Here is a 27,992-nt window from a genome sequence, read left to right on the forward strand (position 1 = left end):
GCTTCTCTGATGAACAAGTATCCACCCGTGGCTACATCGACCTCCACACCATCTTTCGTGAAGGGACCCAAACCAAAACCATCTCAATCCGCTTCCTCATCGTCGACGCGCCAACATCCTACAATATCCTCCTGGGTCGTCCTTCCCTCAACACCCTTGGCGCTGTCGTCTCCACCCCCCACTTGGCCATGAAGTTCCCTTCCCCTTCCGGTGACATCCTCACCATCCACTGCGACCAACGCTTGGCACGCAAATGCTACATGGCCAGCCTACGCCCACAACTCCCAATTCAACAAACCAACCACATTGAGCGACCTCCCGGCTCCGACATCGCCTTGTCAGGCGAAGATCTAGACCCCGGAGTAGGCCGGGATGTTCGTCTCGAACCAGTTGAGGAGACCTCCCCCCTAGAACTTCCCAACGGCCACTCTATCAACCTAGGCACTGGTTTGAAATCTGACGAGCGTGCCATCATCACACCCATCCTCACCAGCAACACAGACCTTTTCGCCTGGTCAGCCGCTGATCTACTTGGGGTGGACCCTCTAGTGGCATCTCACAAGTTATCCATCTACAAAGAATCCCGCTATGTATCCCAGAAAAAACGTAAACTTGGCGAAGAGCGCCGACTAGCAGCTAAGGTTGAAGTCGACAAGTTACTGAACGTAGGATTCATAGAAGAAGCTCAGTACACCACTTGGCTCTCTAACGTAGTCTTGGTAAAAAAAGCCAATGGAAAATGGCGGATGTGTGTAGACTACACTGATCTGAACAAAGCTTGCCCTCGCGATGCCTATCCCTTACCCAATATCGATCGACTTGTTGACGGCGCGGCAGGGAATAAGGTGCTTAGTTTTTTGGATGCATATTCCGGGTACAACCAAATCCCTATGGTCGTATCTGACATGAACAAAACCGCCTTCATCACGGACGATGCCAACTACTTCTATAAGGTTATACCCTTTGGTCTCAAGAACGCCAGAGCGACCTACCAATGGCTAATGGACAAGGTTTTCAACCATCTAATGGGACAATGTGTCGAAGTATATGTTGACGACATGGTTGTCAAGTCTCCAAGCCATCACCAGCATGCAGAGGATCTCTCAGCGGTCTTCTCTGCGCTACGCCAGTACAACCTCCGCCTCAACCCAGACAAGTGTGTATTCGGTGTCGACCAGGGTAAATTCCTTGGTTTTATGTTAACCCAGCGCGGCATAGAAGCCAATCCCGAAAAATGCAAGGCCATTATCGAGATGCACAGTCCCACTACCATCAAGGAGGTCCAACGTCTCATAGGCCGTCTCACGGCCATTTCCCGCTTCCTACCCAAATTGGCTGAGCAAACCCAACCCATAGTCCAACTCCTAAAGAAATCCACCCGGTTCACGTAGACTGACGATTGTGAACAAATCTTTCAAAAACTGAAAACCACCTTCACCTCACCACCTATCCTCCACATACCAGACACCCGTCAACCCTTCCTCGTATACATCACAGCCACCGACTACACCGCCAGCGCCGCGCTTGTCCAAGAAATAGAAGGCACGCAGCATCCTGTCTACTTCGTTAGCAGAACACTGCAGGATCCCGAAACCAGATATCAAATGGTGGAAAAATTGGCCCTATCTTTAGTCCACGCAGCTCGCCGCTTACGCCCACACTTCCAAAACCACAGCATCACCATCAAAACCGACTGCCCAATCCAAAAAATTCTGCAAAAACCAGATCTAGCCGGACGGATGTCATCCTGGGCCGTCGAGCTGTCGGAATTTAACATTCGCTACGAACCCCATGGCCCCATTAAAGCTCAATGTCTCTTAGATTTTGTCAATGACCTCCAGTACACACCCACAGAGGACCAGTGGACACTTCATGTAGATAGTTCCTCAAATCCAAAAGGTGTCGGTGCTGGCATTGTGTTAGAAGGACCCAACGACATCCTCATCGAAAAATCCCTTCACTTTGCCTTCAAAACATCGAACAAGCAATCCGAATACGAAGCTATCATCGCCGGCCTTTCCCTTGCCCGCGAAGTAGGTGTCAGGACGCTAACATGCAAAACCGACTCCAAGCTTACTGTAGGATACCTAAATGACGAATTCCAGATTAAAGACCCCATCCTTCTACAATATTACCATCTGGTCCGAACAGTCATTCAATCCGCCTTTGAGCGAGTCCACATCGAACACATCCCAAGAACCGACAACATCAGAGCCGACATCCTCTCCAAATTAGCCAGCACTAAATTTAAAAGCCGCCACCGATCCCTGTTACAACAAACACTATCTACACCCTCCATAACACATACTTGTCAAAACCTAACCCATGCCCCAACAGACAACACCGCTCCTCCCCAAAGCCATAACTGGACCACCCCCTATGTCCAATACCTAAAAACCGGCAACCCCCCACAAGATGCGGACAAAACTTGGTTGGCTAAGGCTGTCAGGTATACCATGATAGGCGATGACCTTTACAAACGCGGGTACAACCAACCCCTCCTCAAATGTGTCACGGCAGAGCAAACACAGTATATTATTAAAGAGCTACACGAAGGCATTTGCGGCTACCATTCCGGTGCACGCATCATGGCCACTAGAGTACTTAAAGCCGGGTACTTCTGGCCGACCATAGAAGCAGACTGCCAGGACTATGTCAGAAAGTGCAAACCATGCCAAAAACATGGTAACCTCATCCACCAGAAGCAGGAACAACTCCATCACATAATATCCCCATGGCCCTTCGCAAAATGGGGAATGGACATCCTTAGCCCCTTCTCACCCGACAAGGGACAAGTGAAATTTCTTATTGTAGCCGTCGACTACTTCACCAAATGGATAGAAGCCAAACCACTAACCACTATCACGGCCCAACAGGTTGAATAGTTTGTTTGGAAGGATATTGTATGCAGATATGGCGTCCCACACACCATCATCACCGACAATGGCCGACAATTTATAGATAAGGAGCTAGCCAAATTTTACACTGGCCTGGATATCAAACACATCACAAGTTCTGTAGAACACCCATAAACTAATGGACAAGCAGAGGCGACCAACAAGGTTATCCTAATGGAATTGCGCAAACGATTAGATAGCGCCAAAGGCCGATGGCCCGAAGAGTTAGTAGAAGTGCTATGGGCTTACAAGTGCACCCCTCAATCAGCAACAAAGGAATTCCCTTTCAACCTAGTTTACGGTGCAAACGCCATGATACGAGTTGAAATTGGCAAACCATCCCTGCGCCGAGAACTGTACGACCCAACCCATAACCAGCAAAACATGGCCACCCATCTCGACCTCCTACCCGAACTCAGAGAAAAAGCCCAGATACGAAACTTAGCTGCCAAACAAAAAGTTGCCAGAAAGTATAACGCAAGCCTATGTCCACGATCATTCGCCATCGGGGACTTAGTATGGAGAATGGCCAGTAGTGCTAGAAAGAAGGATGGCAAGTTCTCTGCCAATTGGGACGGCCCATACCGCATACGCGAAGACGTAGAAAGAGGAGCTTATCGCCTGGAACACTTATCTAGGGAAGAGATTCCCAACACTTGGAATGTATCTCACCTCAAATTCTACTTTAGCTGAATGTATACTGTAGTTGAACCAATACTTGTAACCATGGGTGTACTCTTTTTCCTCACCTAGTCTTTTTTTCCTAAGGAGGGTTTTGGCCAGGGAGGTTTTAACGAGGCACCCCATATTCAATAAATATAACGAAGGGTTCTCAACTATACAACTTTCCTACGTTTTTACTCTAATATTCGTTTAAGTTCCCCACCCTTACCACAAGTAAGCGGCCTGGGTCGAACACCCTTAACTTGTGCTTAATTCGTTTAAGTTCCCCACCCTTACCACAAGTAAGCGGCTTGGGTCGAACACCCTTAACTTGTGCTTAATTTGTTTAAGTTCCCCACCCTTACCACAAGTAAGCGGCTTGGGTTGAACACCCTTAACTTGTGCTTAATTCGTTTAAGTTCCCCACCCTTACCACAAGTAAGCGACCTGGGTCGAACACCCTTAACTTGTGCTTAATTCGTTTAAGTTCCCCACCCTTACCACAAGCAAGCGGCCTGGGTCGAACACCCTTAACTTGTGCTTAATTCGTTTAAGTTCCCCACCCTTACCACAAGTAAGCGGCCTGGGTCGAACACCCTTAAGTTGTGCTTAATTCGTTTAAGTTCCCCACCCTTACCACAAGTAAGCGGCCTGGGCCGAACACCCTTAACTTGTGCTTAATTCGTTTAAGTTCCCTACCCTTACCACAAGTAAGCGGCCTGGGTCGAACACCCTTAACTTGTGCTTAATTCGTTTAAATTCCCCACCCTTACCACAAGTAAGCGGATTGGGTCGAACACCCCTAACATACAATCGATCGCGTCACACATACACCACATATCACCAAAACCTGACATACACAATAACATACAAAACATCAATCGTATTAACCATAAACGCAAAGTATACCAACGTAACATAATGTATCAAATATTACAGACATAGGCTCAATAATATTTTCAAATCAATAAAGATTAAAGTCCTATTCTGCCGCATCAGGAGCCACCTCCTCAGCATCACCCGCCTCCTTCGCCTCTTCAGCCGCCTCCTTCTCCTCCTCTTCATCCAGACTGCTCTCATCTTCCTTGACGAGCTTACCATCAATAACATCCTTGTTCACATCAAACTTTAAGTCCGTAATGTCGACCTCCTGATGGAAAAAGGCTGCTTGACGTAATCCCTTCTCAAAGCCGTTGATGTGCTCTTGTATGATGCAGTTCTTTAAGTCATCAAGCTCACCTGTAGCACCTTCATACTTGTCTTTTAACTCGTCATAATCTTCCTCCAACTCTTCTATTTTCTTCTTCAACTTTCCCTCTGAGTCCAAACAGCGAACCCTCCAAGTTGCCAACCTTTTTCTCTCTTCCTCCGAACCCTTCCTTTCCTTCTTCCACGCAGCCCTCTCTTTCTTAAACTTGTCGACTTTTCCCTGTAACTCCTCCACCTTTTCCCGACCTCCCTTCTTCAACTCCCTCCGATATAAAGACCCTACACGGCGGCTTAATATCAAGGCTTTGCTTCCAAACTCCACCATCGTCCTCACAATATGGTCCGCCTCCATACTATCAATAGAATTTATAATGGTATCTGGGAGGTGGATCGCAATATCCTTCCTCACAAATACTTCTGGCAACTCAATTAAACCAGACTCCGGCCCTTTCTCCCCACTAGCCGACCCTGCCCCACTGGCTGATCCCGCCCCGAGCAAGACCGCCCTCACCTTCTTCATGTCCTTTCCCTTGCCGGGACGAGGCGGCAACTCGACTTTCCTTTTCGTCCCACCATGAACATGTACTTCCACCACAGACTCTTGCAAATTAGGAATGTCAACTTTTGCCGCTGCCTTAGCCTTAGCAGCAATCTCCTTCCTCAACGACTGGAAGAGCTACAATGATATATTAAACCTCGGATTAAAACAACTTAGAATCATTAACACAATTTAAGTAACAAACAGATACCTTCAATATCTATAATCAGATGCACCGAATTATAAACTCTAACTAAGCCCTTAGTGGGCAACTTATCAACAAACTTCATTAAGATCTCCACCACCTCCTTATCCCCCGCCGATAACTCATCCATCCTCATATCCTTGTACCGAGAAGGGGTACCCGTCCAGCTAAATGGGAATTTTGTACTCCCATCTGCGTTCAAGAAATAACGCTTGCCTTCTCCCTTCACCACCACTTTGAAGTACCCGTCCTTGAAGTGCTTGAAAGACTGGGAAAATGCGTCCAGTCTGCTGATACTAGGACGACTTATCAAAGACAGCCAAGTAGTCGGCTGCCGGGGTCTGGTGTCATAGAAGTATAGGAAGGCGTAAGGAGAATGCTCCAAGTATAGAGATTGGCACAAGATGCGAAAGGCTTGCAAGTAAGCCCAACTATTCGGGTGCAACTGTGTAGGTGCCACGTTCAATGCGCGCAACACACCCATAGTGAAATCATCTAACGGTAGTCGTACATGTAGCTGCGAAAAGTGACACATGTACATATAGAAGAACTTCTCCGCGACCCCCTCCTGCCCGTGACACACACGGTCAACAACGCTAACCCTCTCCAGGGAAACGATATCACCGCTTACACCCTTCGAGATGACAGGCGTACAATTCAGCCAGGAGTTCAATAAACGAGACCACCGGAACAAAGATGATTGATTACGGACATCGGCAGCCACCCACCCATAACCGCCTTTGGCCGGCCAGTCACTCTCGGCCAACTCTTCAGGGGGATCTTCTCGAACCTCCCTCACCGTCTCCATGGGAATCCCACTTATCATACCTCCAGAACTAGTACCCTCTTCATCTACTTGCCTATCTCTACTCCTCTCCGACCCCATACTCTCACTGGTAGATGTGGACAATGATATACTATCGCTACTAGACATACCTTTTTCGTGTTTACGGAAAGATGTCGGCTGAAATTGGGAACTAGTCGGACAGTAAAATGCACACAAGACCTCTGAATACAAAACTCTCGCAAATGAAACAAGTAACCCCTCACTCATTTTGAAATCCATATTTATAGGCCAGAATCCCAAACGGCGAAAACCCCTTCCCGCCAAAACAATAACTCATACCAATCGACACCATCATTACAAGAGACGTGACTCTTAAAAATGACGGCGCCAGAACTTCTTGATTTGACCCCTGACACCCCTTCACCTACCTTCAAACTGTTACCACTTTTTAGCCTTAACACTGTTCATCACACTTAAAGGTTGGGGGACTGGTGTATCACACCTAGCCGGTTCCGCTAGCATATCAACACATATCACCCTTAACCGACACCTATGTCGGTCAAGGCTGGGGGACTAGTGTACCACACCAAGGCAACTTAACAAAATAATGATAAAACGATCACCATACCAAAGCATTCGAGTAACCAGCCAAAACCGGTGACCTAAACGTCTAGAGGAACAACCTCCCTAAGACGGCACACGAGCAACATAGACCGCCAAGGGAAGTAGTCGGTTTAGGCCGACAACTTCAATATACTTAGTAAAATGGAAGCCCCCCGTGTTCAATAGGTCTTAAGGGCCTGGGTTAGGGCCCAGGCCCACTTTCAGCCCAAGCTAGAGCCCAAGCTAAGGCCCGGCCCATGGGATAACCAGACATAATTAATGCTCTATAAATATGTGTGGATCCTAGCAATTAAAGGTACGCATTCATTAATCACAGATTTGACCTTTTTGAAAGTTTTGACTCACTTGAGCTTCGGAGTCCCTTCTGCAGGTAACCCCTCCTGGGTCCAAACCGACATGTACCAACCGGGAAGAGGCCAACTGAAGAGATAGCGGACTACATGGATAAGGTGACGCTTGTGCCTAACTTATCTTGTTTTTTCTCTACAGGAACGGAATGAATTCATAGAATATCATAGATTTTTCATTAGTTAAAGATAGAATCAAATTATAATATATATAATTAATTGTAACCTTTATTAAGATAGTTGATGAAGTTGAGTTACAATTAAACTTCATTTTTTAAGATGAACAAAGAAGCATGTAATACTAAGATACCAATTCATCTATATTTCAATATAAAATCATGTTATGTACTTTTGTACATATTTAATAAATTTGTATTAATTTATTTTTCTATATTTATATGTTTTTTGAGAGAAATACTTGACAAGGAAAACACCGGAAACATATTAAATTTAAAAAAAAAAACATGTCACAGATAAATTTACATTTGATCTAGAAAATATATTCTACATTGGAGAAATATTACAAATACTCTTTTTCCTTAGTTGAAAGTTTTTAAAAATCTCATTCTTAATAATTCTCTCATCTCTTTGTCAAAATCACTATTATGTAATTATAATTATGAAAATTTCGCAATTCGCATTTGTTTTCTTGGGCTCAATTGATTTGAACGTTCAAAGTAGGTGGGCCTTTTGGGAATAGTAATGGGCCAATCTGGCACCCAAAACAAATTCCACTGCCCTGAACTTGCTTTTGTGCGCTCCTTCTCGCTGCACTGCTTCCCCAATCTTCTTCCAGGTGATCAAGGAATCAAAATCGAAACAGGTAATTTCGCAAAAAGCATAACCTTTTTACGTACCCATTTTCGTTTTTGTTTTCAAAGTTCCTTCAATTACATTTCCATTCACAAAAGACTTGTTTGTTAATTTATGCTTGATATACAAAAATGAATTGAGTGGTGTCTATGACCTTGTCTTTGTTGTTTGTAACTTTTCATTTTATGGTTTGGAAATAGCAGGCGTGTTGTGGAAGATGACTTGCATTGTTAGGGCTGCATTGAGATCCAATTGCAGTTCAAGTGTTTGTGCATTTGTTCAGAGAAGTCTTGGCCACCCAGTGAGGTGTTTCTCCACTGAAGCTGAACAGCCACCTCTGAATTCAACTACCCCTCCTCCATTCTTTGACGTTGAGCATTCTGGTACCACCTTATTTATGCACTTATTTTCCCATTTCTATCGCTCTTAGACTTGCTTTAGCTTTTACGAAAAAACTGTTCTACTGCAGCTCGAGGTTATAAATTCCTTGACGTTGTGGCTGATGCAGCCACAAAAATGTCATAGACTCCATAAACCTTGACATTGTGGCCAAAATTGTGGTCACAGTTGCTGGGTAATAGCTAAAACCTTGTTGCTGCTGTTACTTTTAGGACTCGCTCGGTGGCTAGGATATGATATAATCGGATAATATAACTATAAAATAATAGCCGTTCTAATCAGTTGTTTGGTTTTGTGGTACAGGGTAATTATTTCTATCATAGCAACTATCACTAGCACTACATGGTCACTACTACCATTAGTGTCACTACATCTGTCATAAAAAATGCCACCCTTATTGTCATATAAGGATTACCACTCTCACCATTGTTGCTATCACTCTCTATCATCGACCTTGTTAGGAATTCAATGTGAGTTCAAGTCCTACATTAGGTCAAAATGAGTAAAATGACTAGTATATAAGTTGAAAGAACCATAAATCTATTAACTTAATGTTTTATGCTAGAAGTGGTGTCCTTGTCTCTTATTTGAGCTTATTCACGACTCAATGGTGATGATTCTTTCGGGTCTTCCCTTAGAAAAACCTCACAGTTGTCACCATCATTCCTTTATTATACTGTCATCATTGTTACTATCGTGATTATCACTTCCATCTTTGTCATCGTGCTTACCATCTCATTATTATGTTGTTGTCACTGTAACCATTTGCAGTGACATCACCACTAACGCAACCTATTATTATTTGGTCCTTATCATGGTATGCACCAAATATCATATATGATTAGTGCTTTTCTTGCTCTTATTTTATCATGTTCCTATCCTACTTTTGTATCTCATCCTACCATATCCTGACCACCAAACAAGTCCAGAGTAGTAGTATGTTGTTATCGTTCTTATTTGGAGTAGGAGGAGGTTCTTGTTTCTATGAGAGTATCAATACCTTTAGGCTATGTTGGGAGTTGGGTTTTGGAGAAGAGTGGGAGGGGTAAACTAAACAAAAGACTAGCATTAAGTGTTTTTATTCTATTGGGTTTGAAGGAGAAGAAAGGGTGATATTTTACTTTAAATTAAGAGACTTGTGCAATTTTTGTAACAATAAACAAAAGATTAATATATTAAGTATGTTAATACATTAATTTATTTCTTTTGTTGATAAAATTATCAAATTAGAGATTGTTTATTAGAAAGAAAAAATTTGTCACTCCATTCTTTCCCATCCTAAACCTAACTCCCAAACACGGTATGTTAGGATGGAAAATTTGGAAGAAAAGAAAAAAGGTGGGCTTATCATTCATTTTTAAGTAATAATGATTTATTCAAATGAGGAACGCTGTGTTAGATTATCTTGTAACCTTCTAATTACTGTGTATATAGTTCTTTAAAGTTTACTTGGGTCCTACATGAGGCCCATGGTAGGGGAGAGGAGATAAGAGTGAGAAAGGAGGAGTGCATCCCTTTCTCTCTAATTGTTAATTTCAAATAGGTTGCTGTATATTTTTCAAATAATTGGGATGCCAGGCAAAATCCTCCTTCTCCATGTTGTCATCATCATTATTGTCATTGTTTTAAGTTTTTGCTCAATCCTCATGTCTATTCATGTGTATTACTAACATTCAAAAGCCAAATAGTTTTCGGATTTGAGAATGTGAAAATAAAAAATGCATAAAATTATAGAAATTTGACATACAGTAAATATCATTGATGCCAGTGACTATATTTTTGCATACGTTTGGATTTTGAAAATAAGATGTTAGGTTTCTAACCAATTCACTGCTAGCTATGTTATTTAAATAATACCTTTCAACACTTTACAGTTCTTTTATTTTAAATAATTTCCATCCAAGGTAATGACTGTTTTCCTTTCTCTTTCTTTCTTTAGGAGTGACATATGGTAGGCTGTTTGGTATTCGTAAACATGTACTGAAAACAGATATCATCAACTTCCTTGAAGGTTGTAATTTGACTCTGGAGGATGTTAAATTGGATTACAACCGTAGCCTTATTCCAGTTTCAACGTAATGTATTCCATCTTTTGTCTTGCTTTGGGGTTATTGTGAAAGTTATTTTTGTCATAGAAATTTAATCAGTGCATTTTCATGCCTATCACAGGGAATTGCATTTTCTTTTCTTTTTCTTTTCGGAAAACAAAAGAGAAAGTTCAATTTAATTATATACTTGTTTGTTACATGTCATGCTCACAGAATTTGGACTTTCAATCCCTAAAATCCTATAAAACAACCAACTTGTCAGGAGAGGATTGTCCAAGATATATATAAGTTCTATTTAAGTCATACTTTTAGTCACTGTGAAACTAAACACCATAAAAAAAGCACCATTTTGAACTGTAATTAAGGTGTCGTTCCAAAATATGGAGTGCTAGATTTTTTCATACTCGTCCTGTTATATGAACCCATGGATTTCATTAAAGACAAGTAGAAATAGTCCCAATTGCTGAGGTAAAATCAGAATACAGGAAAAGTGAATAGATAAAGAGTAGCTTTTTGAGGGTGTGCTGCCTTCCTTTCCAATCCTTATCCAATTATTGCATACCTATTTCTTCATTCTTCCCTTTTTTTCTAACTGATTTACTTATCTTTTTCTTCCTCAATTGCTACAATTAGCATTTTGTTATTACCTCGATTCATCTACATGACTCTCCGTAATCATCTAGCATAGCTAACATCCTGAAAGTGAATTATCATTGTGTTTTTCTAAATGGGCCTCATCTTAGATTCTATACTTGAAATTATCATTTAAATGTTTTGGGTATAATCAGGTTGTTGCAATTCCCTTCTCGTTCTTCGTATGACAACGCTATAAGGGTGATTGTAAGGAACGGACGCTTGTACAAATTGGATAGGGTATGCTGCTCTGCTCACATGTCTTTTTTCTAAAATCAAATAGCTTTTTATGTTTGTTTATAGTTGGAAACTGTTTGATATTTGTTCCTTTTTCTAATATCAGGCTGATCGATCCCAATGGGACATAGTAAAGCCATATGATGGAAAAACTGTCAGTACAGATTCTTACCTATATTTGCTTATCTTGTTTTTTGAATAGTAATTAATTTTTGATGGTTTGTAATATATTTAAAGTGCCCAAATGCTGAAACTGTTAGATGTTGTGTTTAGAAAATTTTGATCGAGTAAAATAGAGAGCATGATGTAAGTCAGTTATTTCCCATAATCATAAGGTTCTCTAATTGTTCGATTTTTAAGTTCTGAGCGGATCACACCAATTTGGAGGTAAATTCTTAAAAGTTGTAGTCTTTTATATATTACTACGTCTTTATTCTTTGTTAAGAGTGCAAATTATTGTTTTTCTGTTTTCCTTGGTAAATGAAAAATTTAGAACATTGGTCCATTTTGTTGACTTGTATAATTAAGGAATGTTAATTGAGCACATTTTACAAGAATTACTTGATATTAAAGTACCAAGGATAACGGAGAAGGATCCGAGAAATGTAATTCTGTTGTATGAGGAACAATAGGAGAATAAAAATTATTCATGAATGTCTAAAAATCTGAAGCTTGAACCATCTCAAATAAAAAGTTTATTCCCTTAAATTTTGAAAGTCTAGGGTGTTGTTATAGTCAGGATCAAGCAACGCAATGCAATCTCATGTTATTGTTTTTTGTTTAAAAAATAGAGTATGAAAAAGCATCACTGTAAAACATGATCCCATCCATGTTGGCATCCTATGTTATATCAATTATTTGCAGCTTATGAAAAAAAGTATAAAATTAAAGGAAATAAATACAAAATAGTAGGGGGTCTATACCAAAAACTACTCAAGAAACAAATCTATAGTAAGGTTGAGAACACCTATTTCTAAATAAATCTTATTTAAGAAAATCCAAAATGTCATCCTACCAATGACTATATCTTTCAATTGCATTGGAGCATGCAAGTTTATCAGCTTAATGATTCCCTTCCCTTCCTTTCCCTATAAATATGAGAAACATGAAGTCTCATGTTTACATTTAAACTTCATATTTGGCCATCAAGAGCGAAGATACCAAGGAACAGTATGACCATTCTGAAAAGCCTATACAACTGGCATTGAATCACTCTCTAGCCACAAGCTATGCCAACCTTATATCAAGTGCATGAATGACTTTCATGATTTTAGCATGAATGGAAGATTGAACTTCAAGAAAAACCAAAAAGAAACCAAAAATAGAAGCTGCTTATGAACATAGACAATGAAGAGAGAAAGCTGAGAAACTGAAAAGATCACCGAGACATTTTTGTCTTTCTTATTGAAGAAAGGGTACAACTAGAGAATTTATATAGATGGCGACAAGCCATGATTGATGAAATGCATGTACTTGAACACAATGGTACTTGGAAGCTTGCTCCCCCTACTCTTAGTAAGAAGCCTATGATTGTAAGTGGGTTCATGCAATTAACTTGGTCCTATTGGTGACGTAGATAGTCTCGAAGCTCACTTAGTAGCTGTAGAAGTAATTAGTATATCTAGGTAATCATGATGTGTAAGCTAGGAGGTTGAGTGTTGGATAACCTCTAACCTAGCACCTAGTTTGTAGCCTTTAATGTTTCAACTTCTTTGTATCTCCTTCATCATTTATATAAATATCAGGAACAATAGAGGGGACTAATCAAGCCCTCAAACATATCTTTGTCTATTTTAATCTAAACTTGGTATCAGAGCGGGTCGATCCCGCTCTAGTTTCCGTCTGGTCTGTCCACCGACACTTGTTGCCATCGTCTGCGGCTGTCCGCCGCCATCCGCCACTGTTAATCACTGTCTGCAGCTGTCCACTGCCATAAAACACTATCCAAAGCTACCCACCATCACTGTTCACAAAATCGTCACTGTCTGCTGCCGTCCGCCACTGTTTGCCGCCGGTTGCTGTCTTCGGGCACCTCAGTTTTCACTGGAGACCACTGGATCTGAAGCGCCTCTCCGAGCGACAGCCACCCCGCCGGAACCAGCCTCCCGTCCACGCGCCGCATCTTCTCCGCTGCGAACAGGCGCGTCGTCTCCGGCCACCTCAGTTTTCGCCGGCGACCACTGGATCTGGAGCGCCTCTCCGAGCGACAACCACCCCCACCAGTGCCGGAACCAGCCTCCCGTCCACGCGCCGCATCTTCTCCGCTGCGAATAGGCGCGTGCAGCCCACGCGCCGCCTTCTGCTGATCGGAACGTCACGGCACCACCTCCGTAGCTCTCGTCGGAGCCTTCTGCTGCTGTTCTAACCCTCAAAACTCCGATTCAGTGAGGTCCAGACGTCACCCTTGTGGACATCTCCCTAGGTCGTTTAAAAATCTGCATTGTTTTTTGCGTTTATGCGTTTCTGCTCTCTGTTTTTGTTCCCTTGATCAGAAATGGCCTCTGGAAGTGTTATTTCATTTTCTAGAAGTCCTTCCATTACTTCCCAGAAGCTAGATGGACAAAATTACCTCTCCTGGTCCACTGCCGTCGAGATGTGGTTCCTTGGTCAAGGACATCATGACCACCTTGAGAAAGACGGAAGCCATGTGCCTCAAGAAAAAGCCGAACAGTGGAAGCAAGCAGATTTTCAATTGTGTGCCTTGTTGTGGCAATCCGTGGAGTCGAGACTGTTAATGTCTCTTAGGGCATTCAAAACATGTCACTCGTTTAAGAAGAGGACTCAGAATATCTATGCCAATGATATCCAACGCCCATATGATTCGGCGGACAAGTTGGCATCTCTGAAAATGACCAATCATGACATGATCTCCTTCATGAATGAAGCACAATTAGCCATGGAAGACCTGCGGATGTTTCTCAAAGTCGACACTTCAGATGAAATGAAGAAGTTGGATAAATACTATATGGTGATGATTCTTCGCGCCATTCATCCAGACTTCAATCACATTAGAGATCAACTTTTGACCTCTCATGAGGTCCCTTCCATGGACTCCCTAATCCAATGTATGATTCGTGTCCCGAAAGTCCCAACACTTGAAATTCCAGAATCTCATGCTCGAGTAGAATCATCTGTTATGGCCGCAACTTGAGGAAGAGGAGGACGTGGACCTAGAGGAGGTGGACGTGGAGGCCGCGGACGTCCTCAATGCACGTATTGCAAGAGGATGGGTCACACTCAGGAAAATTGTTACTCCTTACATGGTTTTCCTTCTAAGACTGCCAATGTCTCTCAGGCTGACACTACTGAGTCCAAGTTCACTGAGGACGAGTATCAAGAGTACCTACGTCTCAAGTCCAACAGCCTGACACAATCATCTCAAGCCCCGAGTACTTCAAAAGCTTGCATTTCTCAATCTATTGAAAGTCACAATTCATGGGTAATTGATTCCAGTGCTTCTGACCACATCTCTGGTAATACCTCTTTGTTCTCAACCATTTCATTTCAATACAAACCTCATTTTATAACCCTTGCCAATGGCTCTAAAACTTCCTCAAAGGGAGTCGGTCGAGTCATCCTGTCTCCCTCCCTAACTCTAAAATCTGTCCTTTTTGTCCCTAATTGTCCCTTCAATTTAATTTCCTTAAGCCAGTTAACCAAATTGTTCAACTGTTCAGTAACCTTTGATCACAAATCTTTTGTTATACAGGAGCGTGGTTCGGGGAGACAAATTGGAGAAGGATATGAAGCCGGCGGTTTATATCATTTTGGATCTCGTCCACGAGTGTCATGTGTTACAGTTCCTAGTCCTAAATTGTTACATGATTGGCTTGGTCACCCTCATCTGTCCAAGTTAAAAAAAATGTGTCTTGAACTTAGTGGTCTCCAAACCTTAGAATGTGAATCATGTCATCTAGGCAAACATGTTAGATCTGCTTTTCCTAAAAAGTCTCTATCACAATGTAAATCTAGTTTCTCCATCATTCATTCCGATATTTGGGGACCTAGTCGTATTCCGTCTTTTGGTTTTAGGTATTTTGTTACTTTCATTGATGAATTTTCACGATGTACTTGGGTTTATCTTATGAAAGATCGTTCTGAATTGTTATCCATCTTCACATCTTTTTTACACGAAATCAAGAATCAATTTGGTCGAGTAATCAAAATCTTAAGAAGTTATAATGCCAAAGAGTACTTCTCCTCTGCTTTGTCTGCAGTTTTAAGTTCACATGGTATCTTGCATCAGTCCACTTGTCCACACACACCACAACAAAACGGTATAGCAGAAAGAATAAATCGACACTTGGTTGAAACTGCTCGTACACTTTTGCTTGGTGCACATATTCCTGTCCATCATTGGGGAGATGCCCTCTTAACTGCATGTTTTCTTATTAACCGGATGCCCTCCTCCTCTCTCAATCATAAAGTCCCTGTCTCCATCTTGTTTCCAGATAACCCTCTTTTTCACATTCCTCCTCGGGTTTTTGGTTGTGTATGTTTTGTTCATGACCTGTCTCCAGGTCTAGATAAGATTTCTGCTCGTGCTCTCAAATGTGTCTTCTTGGGCTATTCCCGTCTTCAAAAAGGGTATCGGTGTTACTCTCCTGAAACCAAGAAATACTACATGTCTGCCAATGTCACATTCTTTGAACAAACCCCTTATTTCTCTTCCTCTGTTCAAGACACTCATGTCATACAGCAAGTCCTCCCTCTTCCTGTGGTTGAGTCCCTTATTTCAGATGTCTCTGTCAACCCGAGTCCTAATCAACGTCCTCCCGAGCCCCCATCCCCACCTATTGATACCTTCCTTAGTCCCGACCTCCAACACAGGACTCTGACGGATAGTCCAATTATCCAAGAATATGGTGAATCCTCGACTTCAGATCCTTCTCCTTCGTCTCTTGCTCCCATGCCTCCTGATGAAGGTAATTCCGGTTGGCCCATTGCTCTCAGAAAAGGTATTTGTTCCACTCGGAACCCCCATCCCATTTATAATTTTCTTAGTTATCATAGATTGTCGCCTTTCTATTGTTCTCTTTTATCTTCAGTGTCTTCTGTTCCTATTCCCAAAAATGTGAAGGAAGCACTTGATCATCCTGGATGGCGACAAGCAATGATTGTAGAAATGCAAGCTCTTGAACACAACCATACTTGGGAGCTCATGCCCCTCCCACCAGGCAAGAAGGCGGTTGGTGGTCGATGGGTATATGCAGTTAAGGTTGGCTCTGACGGTCAGGTTGATAGGCTCAAAGCCCGATTAGTTGCCAAAGGGTACACTCAGATTTATGGCCTTGACTATTGTGACACTTTCTCTCCTGTGGCGAAAATGATTGCTATTCGACTCTTCTTTGCAATGGCCGCCATTCGTCATTGGCCACTTCATCAATTGGATATCAAGAATGCTTTCCTTCATGGTGATCTTGAGGAGGAAGTCTACATGGAGCAACCTCCTGGATTTGTTGCTCAGGGGGAGTCTAGTATGGTGTGCAAATTGCATCGCTCTTTATATGGCCTCAAACAATCACCATGTGCCTGGTTTGGAAAATTCAGCTCCATTGTTCAAAGTTTTGGGTTAAGACGCAGTGAGGCAGATCACTCGGTCTTTTACTCGCATACTTTTCCTGGGAAATGTATCTACCTAATAATATATGTTGATGATATAGTCATTACAGGAAATGATATTGTTGGCATATCTCAATTAAAGGAGCACTTGTGTAGGCATTTTCAAACCAAGGATTTGGGAAGCCTCAAATACTTCTTGGGCATTGAAGTGGCACAGTCTAAACATGGCATTGTAATCTCTCAAAGGAAGTATGCTCTTGATATCCTACAAGAAACTGGTATGATTGATTGTAAACCAGTAGAGAGTCCTATGGACCCAAATCAAAAGTTAACAACTGAAGAAGGTGAATTATTCTCTGACCCTGAAAGATACAGGAGGCTGGTTGGAAAACTAATTTACCTCACCATTACAAGGCCAGATCTATCCTTTGCAGTTGGAGTGGTTAGTCAGTTTATGCAGTCTCCATGTGTTGGCCATTGGAATTCTATCATCCGCATTCTAAGGTACCTAAAAAAGGCTCCCGGGCAAGGGTTGTTATATGAAGATAGAGGAAGCTTTCATGTCTCTAGATATTGTGATGCGGATTGGGCAGGATCTCCTATGGACAAACGATCTACTATTGGATACTGTGTATTCCTTGGAGGTAATATTATTTCATGGAAAAGTAAGAAGCAGAAGCTAGATCGACAGCTGAAGCTGAATATAGAGCCATGGCATCACTAACATGTGAACTTATATAGGTGAAGCAATTTCTTCAAGAACTTAATTTTTGTGACATCAAGACTATGAAGATGTATTGCGATAATCAAGCTGCTCTCCACATTGCTTCAAATCCAGTGTTTCACGAGAGAACAAAACATATAGAAATAGATTGTCATTTTGTTCGTGAAAAGTTGTTGGCAAAGGAAATATGTACTGAGTTTGTGGGATCGAATGACCAACTCGCAGACATGTTGACCAAGTCATTAAGGGGACCTCAAATTGAGTTTATTTGTTCCAAGCTAGGTACATACAATTTGTATGCTCCAGCTTGAGGGGGAGTGTAGAAGTAATTAGTATATCTAGGCAATCATGATGTGTAAGCTAGGAGGTTGAGTGTTGGATAACCTCTAACCTAGCACCTAGTTTGTAGCCTTTAATGTTTCAACTTCTTTGTATCTCCTTCATCATTTATATAAATATCAGGAACAGTAGAGGGGACTAATCAATCAAGCCCTCAAACATATCTTTGTCTGTTTTAATCTCAACTGTAGCTAAGGAATACACTCAGATTTATGGTCTAGAATATTTTGTGATACTTTTTCTCCTATGCTGAGTTTAATTATGTCCATATTTTCCTTACCTTGACTGCCATTTCCAACCGGGCTCTTCTCCAACATGACATTAAAAATGTATTTTTCATGGTGCTTTGGAGTTACATGGAGCAACTTCTTAGTCTTTTTGGTTTAGTTTGGAAATTACATCTAGCTCTATGGCATGAAGCAATCACCTTGAGCTTGTTTTGGTAAATTTAAGTGAATTTTGTTGATTTTTGGATTGAAACGCAGTGAGGCAAATCATTTAGTGTTTTACTATCATACTTATCCTGGGAAGTGTGTTTATCTTGTGCTCTTTGTTGATATATTGTTATTACACAAATAGATATCACTAGAATTGTTCAATTCAAAAAGCATTTTTTCCGCCATTTGCAGACCAAAGATTTGGACTAACTAAAATATTTTCTTATTATTGAAGTGACACAATCAAGAGGTGTTATCATTTCACAAAGAAAATATGCTCTTGATATTTTGTAGGAGACAAACTTAGCAAATTGTAGGCCCATTGATAGTCCTATGGACTCAACTCTAAAGTTAATGAGAAACCACTTAAATTTTCTCAAACCTATAGAGATATAGCAGGTTGGTGGGAAAACTCATTTATCTCACAATAACATGACCTGATCTTTTTTATCCATTGTGAGTTATGAGTCAGTTTATGCATAACCCTTACATTGATTACTAGACTATTGTGATTCACATTCTCATATATGTATAAGGGATCATGGGATAGGGATTGTTGTATGAGAACATGGGCAATGCTCAAGCCTTAGGGTATTGTAATGCAAATTGGGTATTGTGATGCAGATTGGGCTGATTGGCCCATTGATAAGAGATCTACCATAGGATGTCTGTGTATTCCTTGGAGGGAAGTCTTTTATCATGGAAAAGTAAGAAACAAAGTTTTGTTCCTTGGAGGGAAGTCTTTTATTATGGAAAAGTAAGAAACAAAGTGTTGTTACCTGATCTAATGTAGGAATTTAATATAGATCCATGACTCTAGTAACATGTGAACTTGTGTTGATTAAACAACTCCTTCAAGAGTTGAAATTTTGTGAAAATGAACCAATAAAGTTGTATTGTGACAATTAGGCAACTTTTCATATAACCTCCAAACCAATATTTCATGAGAGAGCTAAATATATAGAAATTATTTGTCATTTTTTTAGGGAGGAGTTGTCCAAAGATCTTATTACTAAGTTTGCCAGTCCTAACAAACTACTCAAACATTGTAACTAAATCTCTAGGAGGACCTAAAATTTAGTTTGTATGTTCCAAGTTTGGTACATATGACCTACATGCTCTGTGGAGTGTTAAAATGTAATGTTATTTTATTATTTTTTTTGGTGTATATACCCAGCTTTACGGTTAGAGTCCAAAAAAAGAGCCTTACCTTTGGTAACTCCTATGTGTACATCAATAAAAAGCACAACCATGTAGGTGGAATACACTGATTTTCCTCTATCTTATTTGTTCAAGTAAATGAATAAGAAGATTCTAAATATATTTTTCTTTTAGTTACTATAAAGATATTAAAAATATTTTTATCCTAATAATCCTTTATTTACAACAAGCTACGACATCAAATTTATTCAGTTTATTTATGCATGACTTATTGAATGCATTACGATCGCTTGAATTCTCGGTGTGGAAGTACGAAGATTGTGGTGAGAATTCCATAAAGATTTGGTATTTAGTTTTGTGCTTCCATTTACCACTGTTGTGGATATGCTGGCTAAAACGGACTTTACATTTAGAATCAGATTTTAAACTGAAGGCTACTAGTTAAAGTGTTGTACTTTTTGTTTCGTGCAAACATTACTGTGGAAACAACACGTTTACCTAAAAGTGTCTAATTTTTTTTATAGATTTTGATTCAAGGAATGCCTCGAGCTGCTACATATGAAGATTTAGTGCGAACCCTGTCCGGTTGTGAATATGATTCCTCCTCCGTCAACTTGTTTTTGAGGTTAGCATCAAATATACTTCAAATTTTATATTTTATTTTTGAGTTAACATGTTTTTAGTCTTTGTAAAAAGGGCAGTTTTTAGTTTGGTTAAGAATGTGTTTCTAAACTTCTTCATGCATACTTCTAGGAGAAGATAAAATTAAAAATAAGTGAAAAAACTTCTACAAATTACTACTTTACGCTTTAGTTAAAAATCTTATTTTTTGAGAAACTAACGAGAGAACTTCTTCTAAATGAATAAATCAAATTTAGTTTATGGAAAAGTTTAGTGCATTTATTATTTTCTTCTCTTACAAGTGCTTTTAGTCACATTTATGGAAATGTATCATGTGTGATCACCATTTTCACAAGAGGCCTAAAAGAGAAAAACTTCAGTGGTGGACAAGGGTCACACTTGACAAGAGACCTAAACCCTAAACTCTAAACTAATGGATCTGATGCCATAATTTTAGTTTTAGGGTCTCAAGGTGAACAGTTCTGCATTGAGAAGGACTAAAATAATGTTTAACCCTGAGAGTTGTTTTAAGGTATGCAACTGTATTCTTAGAAAGAGATGCTTGGAATACACTCTTAACATTCTGAAAACACTCATTTATTGAAATTTACTGAAATTAACAAAATTTGGCAGGTCTCACTTTATCTAAGGATCTCTCTCAATTTTGTACTCTAATAAATTGTACCTATCTTCCCAACCCTCCTCTTCTCCAGAATCACATTCTCGGGAACATTATTCCCGATAAATGCTGGTAGTATATAAAAAAATTAGAGTTTATTTTGTTCTAATGGGAATACAAAATACTTGCATAATGGAGTAAGGAGTAACACAAATGCGTAATTTATATTCCTTTTCATGAACCAATCCTGAGAATATGTTTACAAAACATGTCTCAAACATGAGAATGCCATATTCTCAAGATCACTTTCTCGATACCTTGAAACAAATGGCTGCTTGATTATATGATTCTCGAAATGTTGATTCTTTTCTTATTTTCAGGCCAGGAGAAGGGGGGACTGCAGAACCTATTAAGTTGGCCACTGTACGTTTCCATTCAAGGACTCAAGCAATGAATGCCTACATAGCAAAAAATGGAACCTTTTGCCAAAACAGTCGCATTTCGATACAAGTTTTGCAGTAATTCATGCCCCTCACTACTACTTTAACAAAGCTTAGAATATTTAGAAAGTTTTTTTTTTTTTTTTTTCATTCCATGGTTATTTGGGGGTTCATAATGCCTCTGGTTTAAGGTGATGCAAGGAAATGTTAAAAGTATGGCAAAATGTCTACCTTGAGTGGCAACACTTGACGAATTAGTTGATCGGTTAGTGATGAAGAGGTTGGTTTTTCTTTATATTGAAATGCGTTTTTATGTAACCAATTATTCAAGGTTTTTCAATGACTTGAAATCGTGGTGTTGATTGTATGAGAATTTGACTTTTCAAATTCTATATATCAATATGTCTTGGTATTTGCATGCTGATATAAAACTAGCAACTTTTCAGTTATTAATTATATGTTAGCGTATTCTAGGTTTTGAATAAATATATTTATGTGGATATTTTGTGGGAAAGTTATGTAAATATGTTAGCAAACACATACATGTGCGGAAGACGTTATTGCCAAACATGAATTTGGTTAAGAATGTGATGAAGTTCCCAGAGAGAGGAAGAGTTAAATTCAAAAAAGAATATTGAAGAAAAAAAAATATTAGACACTCGTAAAAGAATTATTTTCTCATTTATATCCTACTGAGAATAATATATTCATTTGAGCCAAAATTATGGCTAGTGTTGTACGACGACTCATCTATGGTGAAAAAAGCACACTTAGGTTGAAGTACAGTAACGACAGTAAATTACAAAAGATTTTGAAGTTGCCAATTATTTGTCCCTGCTGATAATTTGGTCTCTATTCTAAAAGGTTGACTTTTGACTTTCTTTGATTACCTTTGTCTCTATTTTAGTCTAGTTAGTTAATGTTAGAATTGAATTAATTCTTTATGTGCACGTTATTTTCATCTTAAATTGAAGAGTTTAGGTTTTGGAATTATTTGATTTATCCAAAAACTCGACTAAAATACCAGTACTAAGTCAAAACTTCAAAATAACGTAATATTTGCTTGAAAATTTCAAAACAGCACTTTTTATCATAACTTAAACAATTAAATTATATTTGATCATTTTATCTTTAAATAACATGACTTTAGAAAATTTATCATGCTTACATCTCATCATGCTTGTTTTTGTAACTTGTATTGTTCACAATATTTTGTACATGTAGTTAAAATTGTGTATAGTGATAAAGGACCAAGTCTCATTCTCGTTCATTGCATATCCATTTGATCCTCGTATTCATAGACATTTCATGTACTTAAAAGAGCTTAAAAATAATTTATCCATTCATTTAGGTAGTATTATTCATAGTTTAGATTTTACCCTTCTATTACATAGTTTTGTTCCATTATATTTTAAATAATGACGTCCTAACATTGTGCTAAATCATGGGACTTTTAAGATTTATTGCATGTAATGTTAACCATCAAACTGTTAGAGCAAAAGTTTAACATCCTATACTTTGATTAAACACTTAAATATAACAACATAGAGCTTAAAAATATGAAGAAATTGTGTTTTGATACATATTGATAAAAATATCCGCTCATGTGCTTCGTTTGACTAATGATAGAGTACCATGTCAAATTTCAGTTTGTTTGATAAGTAAATGATATTCAATTAGACAATAAGTACAAAATAAAACTGACTTGACATGAACTTGAAAAATGTTCTAAAGTTTAAATTTGTGCACTAGAGATATAAGTATTGTCACCAATCAAAGAAGTTGCATACAAAAAAAGAAGAACAATTAATGATACATGGAAGGCGTTCAATGCTTCCCTACGTCAAAGATCGATAAACAATAAAATAAAGAAGAAGAGATTAAATGACTTCAAAGTTGTTCAATTGGAAAAGAGTGTGTTACAAGCCTATATAAAGACCTTTTTTGAAGAAAAATCTTTTGCAAGTGTCAAGACTCAGCCAAAATTTCTCCTTGTTGTTTAAGATTTTTTTAAGAACCTTGCTTGTGTTCAATCAAACAAATTATGATATCTTGATCACTCAAACTCTATGTTTGTATAAGTTAGAAGTGAGTTGTTAAAACAATATTTACTTAAGTTAAAAGCGACTTATGAAAAGAATACTTAAACGGTGTCACTTAAGAGTGGTTAGGAGCCAAAACAATATGCAGGTTAAGTTAGAAGTGACTTGTTAAAAGAATATTTGGTTGAGACAAAAGTAACTTGGTAAATGAATACTCAAACAGGGTCAACCAAAAGAGACAGAGTCAAAAGAATACTTGATGTATTTCATAATATTAGCATGCTTGGTAGAACTTAATTGGTTAAGAAGTGGACTTAATTTGTATGATCAAACGAACTAGTATAAAAAGACTCAGTATCTTTTCTTTCCTTGATATTTATATGACTTATTACAATTGTTTCAACTAACTAAAAAGGAATAAATAGTTAAAACTAAACTTGCAAAAACATTTAATATATTATCTTACATTTATTTACGTATATCGACTAATAATGCTTACACAAGTGATACAAAAAAAAGGCTGTGAAATTTTTAAAACGTAATTAAACTTCCCCTTCTTGTGTTATTTTTGGCTTTTCACACAAACTCTACACATTCCATATCTAGAGGTAAAGGCTTCATTTATGCTTAAAACTTGCCTCATACACTTGTTTCTTAGATTTATGGTCTTGCATATCTCTTCCATACAAACATCTCAAAGAATTCCATATTGTTCTTCATGTGACACTTCATGGAGTTTTGAAGAACATGTCAAGCTTAAATGATTTCTCTTCTCCCTGCAATATACTCCTAAAAATTGATTAAGCTAAATTTTGCAAGTAATTAATTCTCTAATTTTGTCCTTGGTTCATTGTGTATCACTAATTTCTAAGTTTATTTATAATCACAAAATAATACCTGTGAGTTTCTAAAATTATAATTCTAAATAACTAGTAAGATTGATCAAGTGAGTTTGATTCAAACAAGAGTGAATAAAATCTAAAGAGAAACAATCATATAGAACTGAATTCAATTCAAGGTGTAATTGAAAATGTTTAATCAAACAAATCCAATTGCACATCAATAATATTGAAATCTAAATGTTTAGAATGATAGAAAACCAAAACTTAACTAATGAATCAAAAATAAAATTAGAAAATTAACCTAGAAAATTAAAAATCAATTAAATGTAAAATAAGTTATTTATGGTATTTTGTAATTATAAAGCATTTATTGAGCAAACATGTTCGCGTCAAGTAAATTGATAGTTAAATAAGTTATTACAAGTTTTAAACATTCATTGGAAAAAATTGTAGTTTTCTTGGAAAATTCTCTCTAATTCCAATGTTTATTGCTCATATTTTTGTCTCTATCCACCTAGAATAAGAAGATTAACCAAAATTAGTGAAAAATACACAGAATATTAATGACTAATTCCACTTTTAAGACTCATTAACCACACCTAATCAAAATATCACTTAAGCACAAAAAATGTGTGGTAAACAATATAAATTACCGAGCTAAAAAGTGTGCAAAAAAAAAATGTGTTGATCTATACGAAGCTTTTGTGCTTCCAAGCAAATATGATATTGGCAATGCAAGGCTAAAAATGTAATAGTGGATAAGATAATTAATAAGTACAATAAAAAAACAAAAAAAAATATTGTTTGACTAATAAATTTTAACAACTTTCTCTTATAACCTTAGGTGTCATTTTCTAAATAGTTTTCCATTTTTTTCATTTTCTCATTCTCAATATTCCAAAATTATTTAAAAAATGTCACCTCATATTGTAAGAAAAAATTGTCAAAATTTAGTAGTCAAAATATCATTGTGAAAAAAACAAACATAAAGTTAATCTTTGAACTATGGTTCATACTTGCATCAAACGTTTTATTCAATTAAAAACAACAAAGTAAGTCTAACAACATTTACCTATTCACCAGTGAACTCAAGATTAATAATGAGATCAATTCAATCAAGATCAATCATCAAACACTTAAGTAAAAATGTTACAACTCACATTTTAACTAATAATTCTAGTAATCAAGATCAATCATATGTCATTTAAGTAGAACTATTGATCAATTATTTCACTCAATCTCTTAAGTGTATAGGATGGTGTTTACTCTCAACTTACATTATAAAAATGAAAATGACAATAGGTTGGACAAAATACAATTAAAATATCAATAAAAGAATATCAATACTCTTGCAATATGTATCTTATTAAGTTATTATGAGGTCAGCATAAAAGTATGATAAATACAGGAGATACAAGGCTTCAAATCAACATGATTAATAAAAGAATTGAGGAGTGAACATTAAATATGTACAAGACCAATCACAAACAATTTTTTCCATGCCCTTTCCTTCATTTTCTATTATTTTTTTTCTCTTTGAAACAAATTCAAATTTTCACAATGTGCTGCAAATTCATTGATCAAATTTTATTCACTCAACAAATTATGCAAGTTTTTTATTTTCCATTCTCTGGTTTAATTTTTACATAATTGTCTCATCAAATTTGGATTTTTTTGAGCAAATAACATTTGTTGTACAATTATATTTTTGGTTCCAAATATGTCATCAAAATGCACCAAAAAATTATTTCTATGACCATCCAAAAACAATAAATGATTTGTAACTTAAATGAGCACTTCTAAAACGACAAAAATAGTAAAATAAACATAAATAGGGCAAGAGTGTCTAAGTGAAAGATAAAATTTCCTACTCAACACTTGTGATCAATGTAAACTACTAAGGAAAATATAATAAAAAACAACGAAAATATAAACAAAGTTAGCTGCATATTAGTTTAGACAATTAAAAATTGCAACAAAATGATATTCAAAACGTCACTAGTAGAAAAATAGGATTTTATGACAACATATTATGACCGTTTCAATTCACTCATCATAATAAGTGATAGAATGACATTTCTATAATAAATTACAAATTTATTATATTGGTTGCAATAAAAAATGAGTTTATAAATAGTTATTGTAACTAACATAGTACATCTCGATTATACAATTTGATTTTTAATTTGTTCCTCTATCTATGTGGCACTCCTCCTCCACTCTCATTCTCATGCTATTCCCTTAACACTACTTTCACCATATTCTTTGTCCCCCACACTCCTTATTATTCTCTTTTTTTTCATCTTCTTAAACATTGGTTCATCCTTCCTCACCAAACTGTCCCCGCTTACCAAAGTCCCCATTAGTGCCACCTTCTTCAAGTACCATCTCCCCTGCTAGGATTATGACGCTCTCATCTCCATCACCAACAACAATGACCTCCACAATATGGTGCTTGAGTTTGATTGTGGTGGACAATTTCTTCCTAGACTTGAGCTCCTCTGACATGGAAATGCATTGGGCTTCTCTTGCTAGAGGTGAATCAGATCTACCATCTCGCACGTCTAAAAGTCCAATGTAAATCTTATATTAACTAAATATTTCACGGTCCAATTTATAGGTAAGAAGGTTGTATATGCTTTAAGTGAAAGTCTTGGTGTGATAGCATGTATTGAGCAACTGTTAAAAGAAAGAGAGAAGTTAGGAAGACTTTTGATGTTTGTTTCCAGCAAATGAAGGCTTTTGCAAGAAAATATTTATATTTATTATTTTATCTTCAATTTTTATGCACTATCAGTATCTATTTTTATACCAGTAACCTGTCATTATAGGTATTATAAAACATATGAAATTTACCAACAAAAATTCTTACAGTATCGATACATGGATTATGTACTATTCTTAATCCATTTGAAAGTCAATTTGTTTTATGCGGAGAAAAGAATAAGAGGAAGAGGTGATTGTTATGGTATATTATTTTAGGATGTACGTATTTGCAAATCTTAACATAATTTATGTCCTTCTTTTGTAGTATAATAACTACTACAATAATTGGTTAATTTAACATCTTGATTCTTGTTATTATGTTAAATGAAATTATGCAAATAGCTATGTTAAATTGAATAATAATTGTTCCTACAACACCCAATAATTTCACATCACTTAGAAGTCGAGGTCTAAGGCGATTTAGATACCCCTTTATCCTCCCACCCTTTAAGACACTTTTTAAGGATAAAAAAATGACGGAGCACATGCCTTAAAGCAGACAATATCTCGGATGCATGGTAGTTGACCCTAATGATGACAATCAACGAACTTGGGATCGAAACATTGACATCCACTATAGGGTTGATAACGAAACATTGGTCCCTTAAGCCCTCATTGAGGTTGATCCATCATTCTTCTTGGACCTCGACTGAGGCACTTATGTTCCTACTACACCTGCTTAGAAGTCGAGGCCTAAGGCGGTTTAAATACCCATTTTCTCCTTCCACCCTCTAAGGCATCTTTTAAGGACAACCATGATGAAGCACAAACTCAAAAGCGAACAATACCTTGGACGCATGGAGATTGACCTTAACGATGACAATCAACGAACTTGGGATCAGAACATTAGTGCCTACCATGGGACGATAACGAAACCATTGATCGATCCTTAAGCCCTCTATTACGGTTGATCTGTTGTCATTTCCCTTATACCTTGACTAAGGGCTTATGTTTCTACCAGGCCCAATAGTCCCACATAACTTAGAGGTCAAGGCTTAAGGTGGTTCAAATACCCCTTCCTCCTTCCATCCTTTGAGGT

At 38.0% G+C, this 27,992-nt stretch overlaps 1 protein-coding gene across 2 annotated transcripts; it reads left to right on the top strand.

The window, feature by feature from the left end:
* The first annotated feature begins 7,934 nt into the window (after positions 1-7,934).
* Positions 7,935-21,725, top strand: LOC114182701. Of its 2 annotated transcripts, none has more exons than XM_028069626.1 (7): positions 7,935-8,093; positions 8,284-8,466; positions 10,422-10,557; positions 11,319-11,403; positions 11,507-11,554; positions 20,148-20,248; positions 21,244-21,725. In XM_028069626.1, the coding sequence occupies exons 1-7, from the start codon at positions 7,973-7,975 to the stop codon at positions 21,383-21,385; spliced, it is 816 nt and encodes a 271-aa protein (XP_027925427.1). In that variant the 5' UTR covers positions 7,935-7,972; the 3' UTR covers positions 21,386-21,725. The 2 variants fall into 2 exon arrangements, with proteins under 2 accessions (XP_027925427.1, XP_027925428.1); XM_028069627.1 differs by having other exon boundaries at positions 8,287-8,466.
* The last annotated feature ends 6,267 nt before the right edge of the window (positions 21,726-27,992 follow it).

The sequence above is a fragment of the Vigna unguiculata genome, chromosome 4 (genome assembly GCF_004118075.2).
Source record: "Vigna unguiculata cultivar IT97K-499-35 chromosome 4, ASM411807v1, whole genome shotgun sequence".
Classification (NCBI taxonomy): domain Eukaryota; kingdom Viridiplantae; phylum Streptophyta; class Magnoliopsida; order Fabales; family Fabaceae; genus Vigna; species Vigna unguiculata.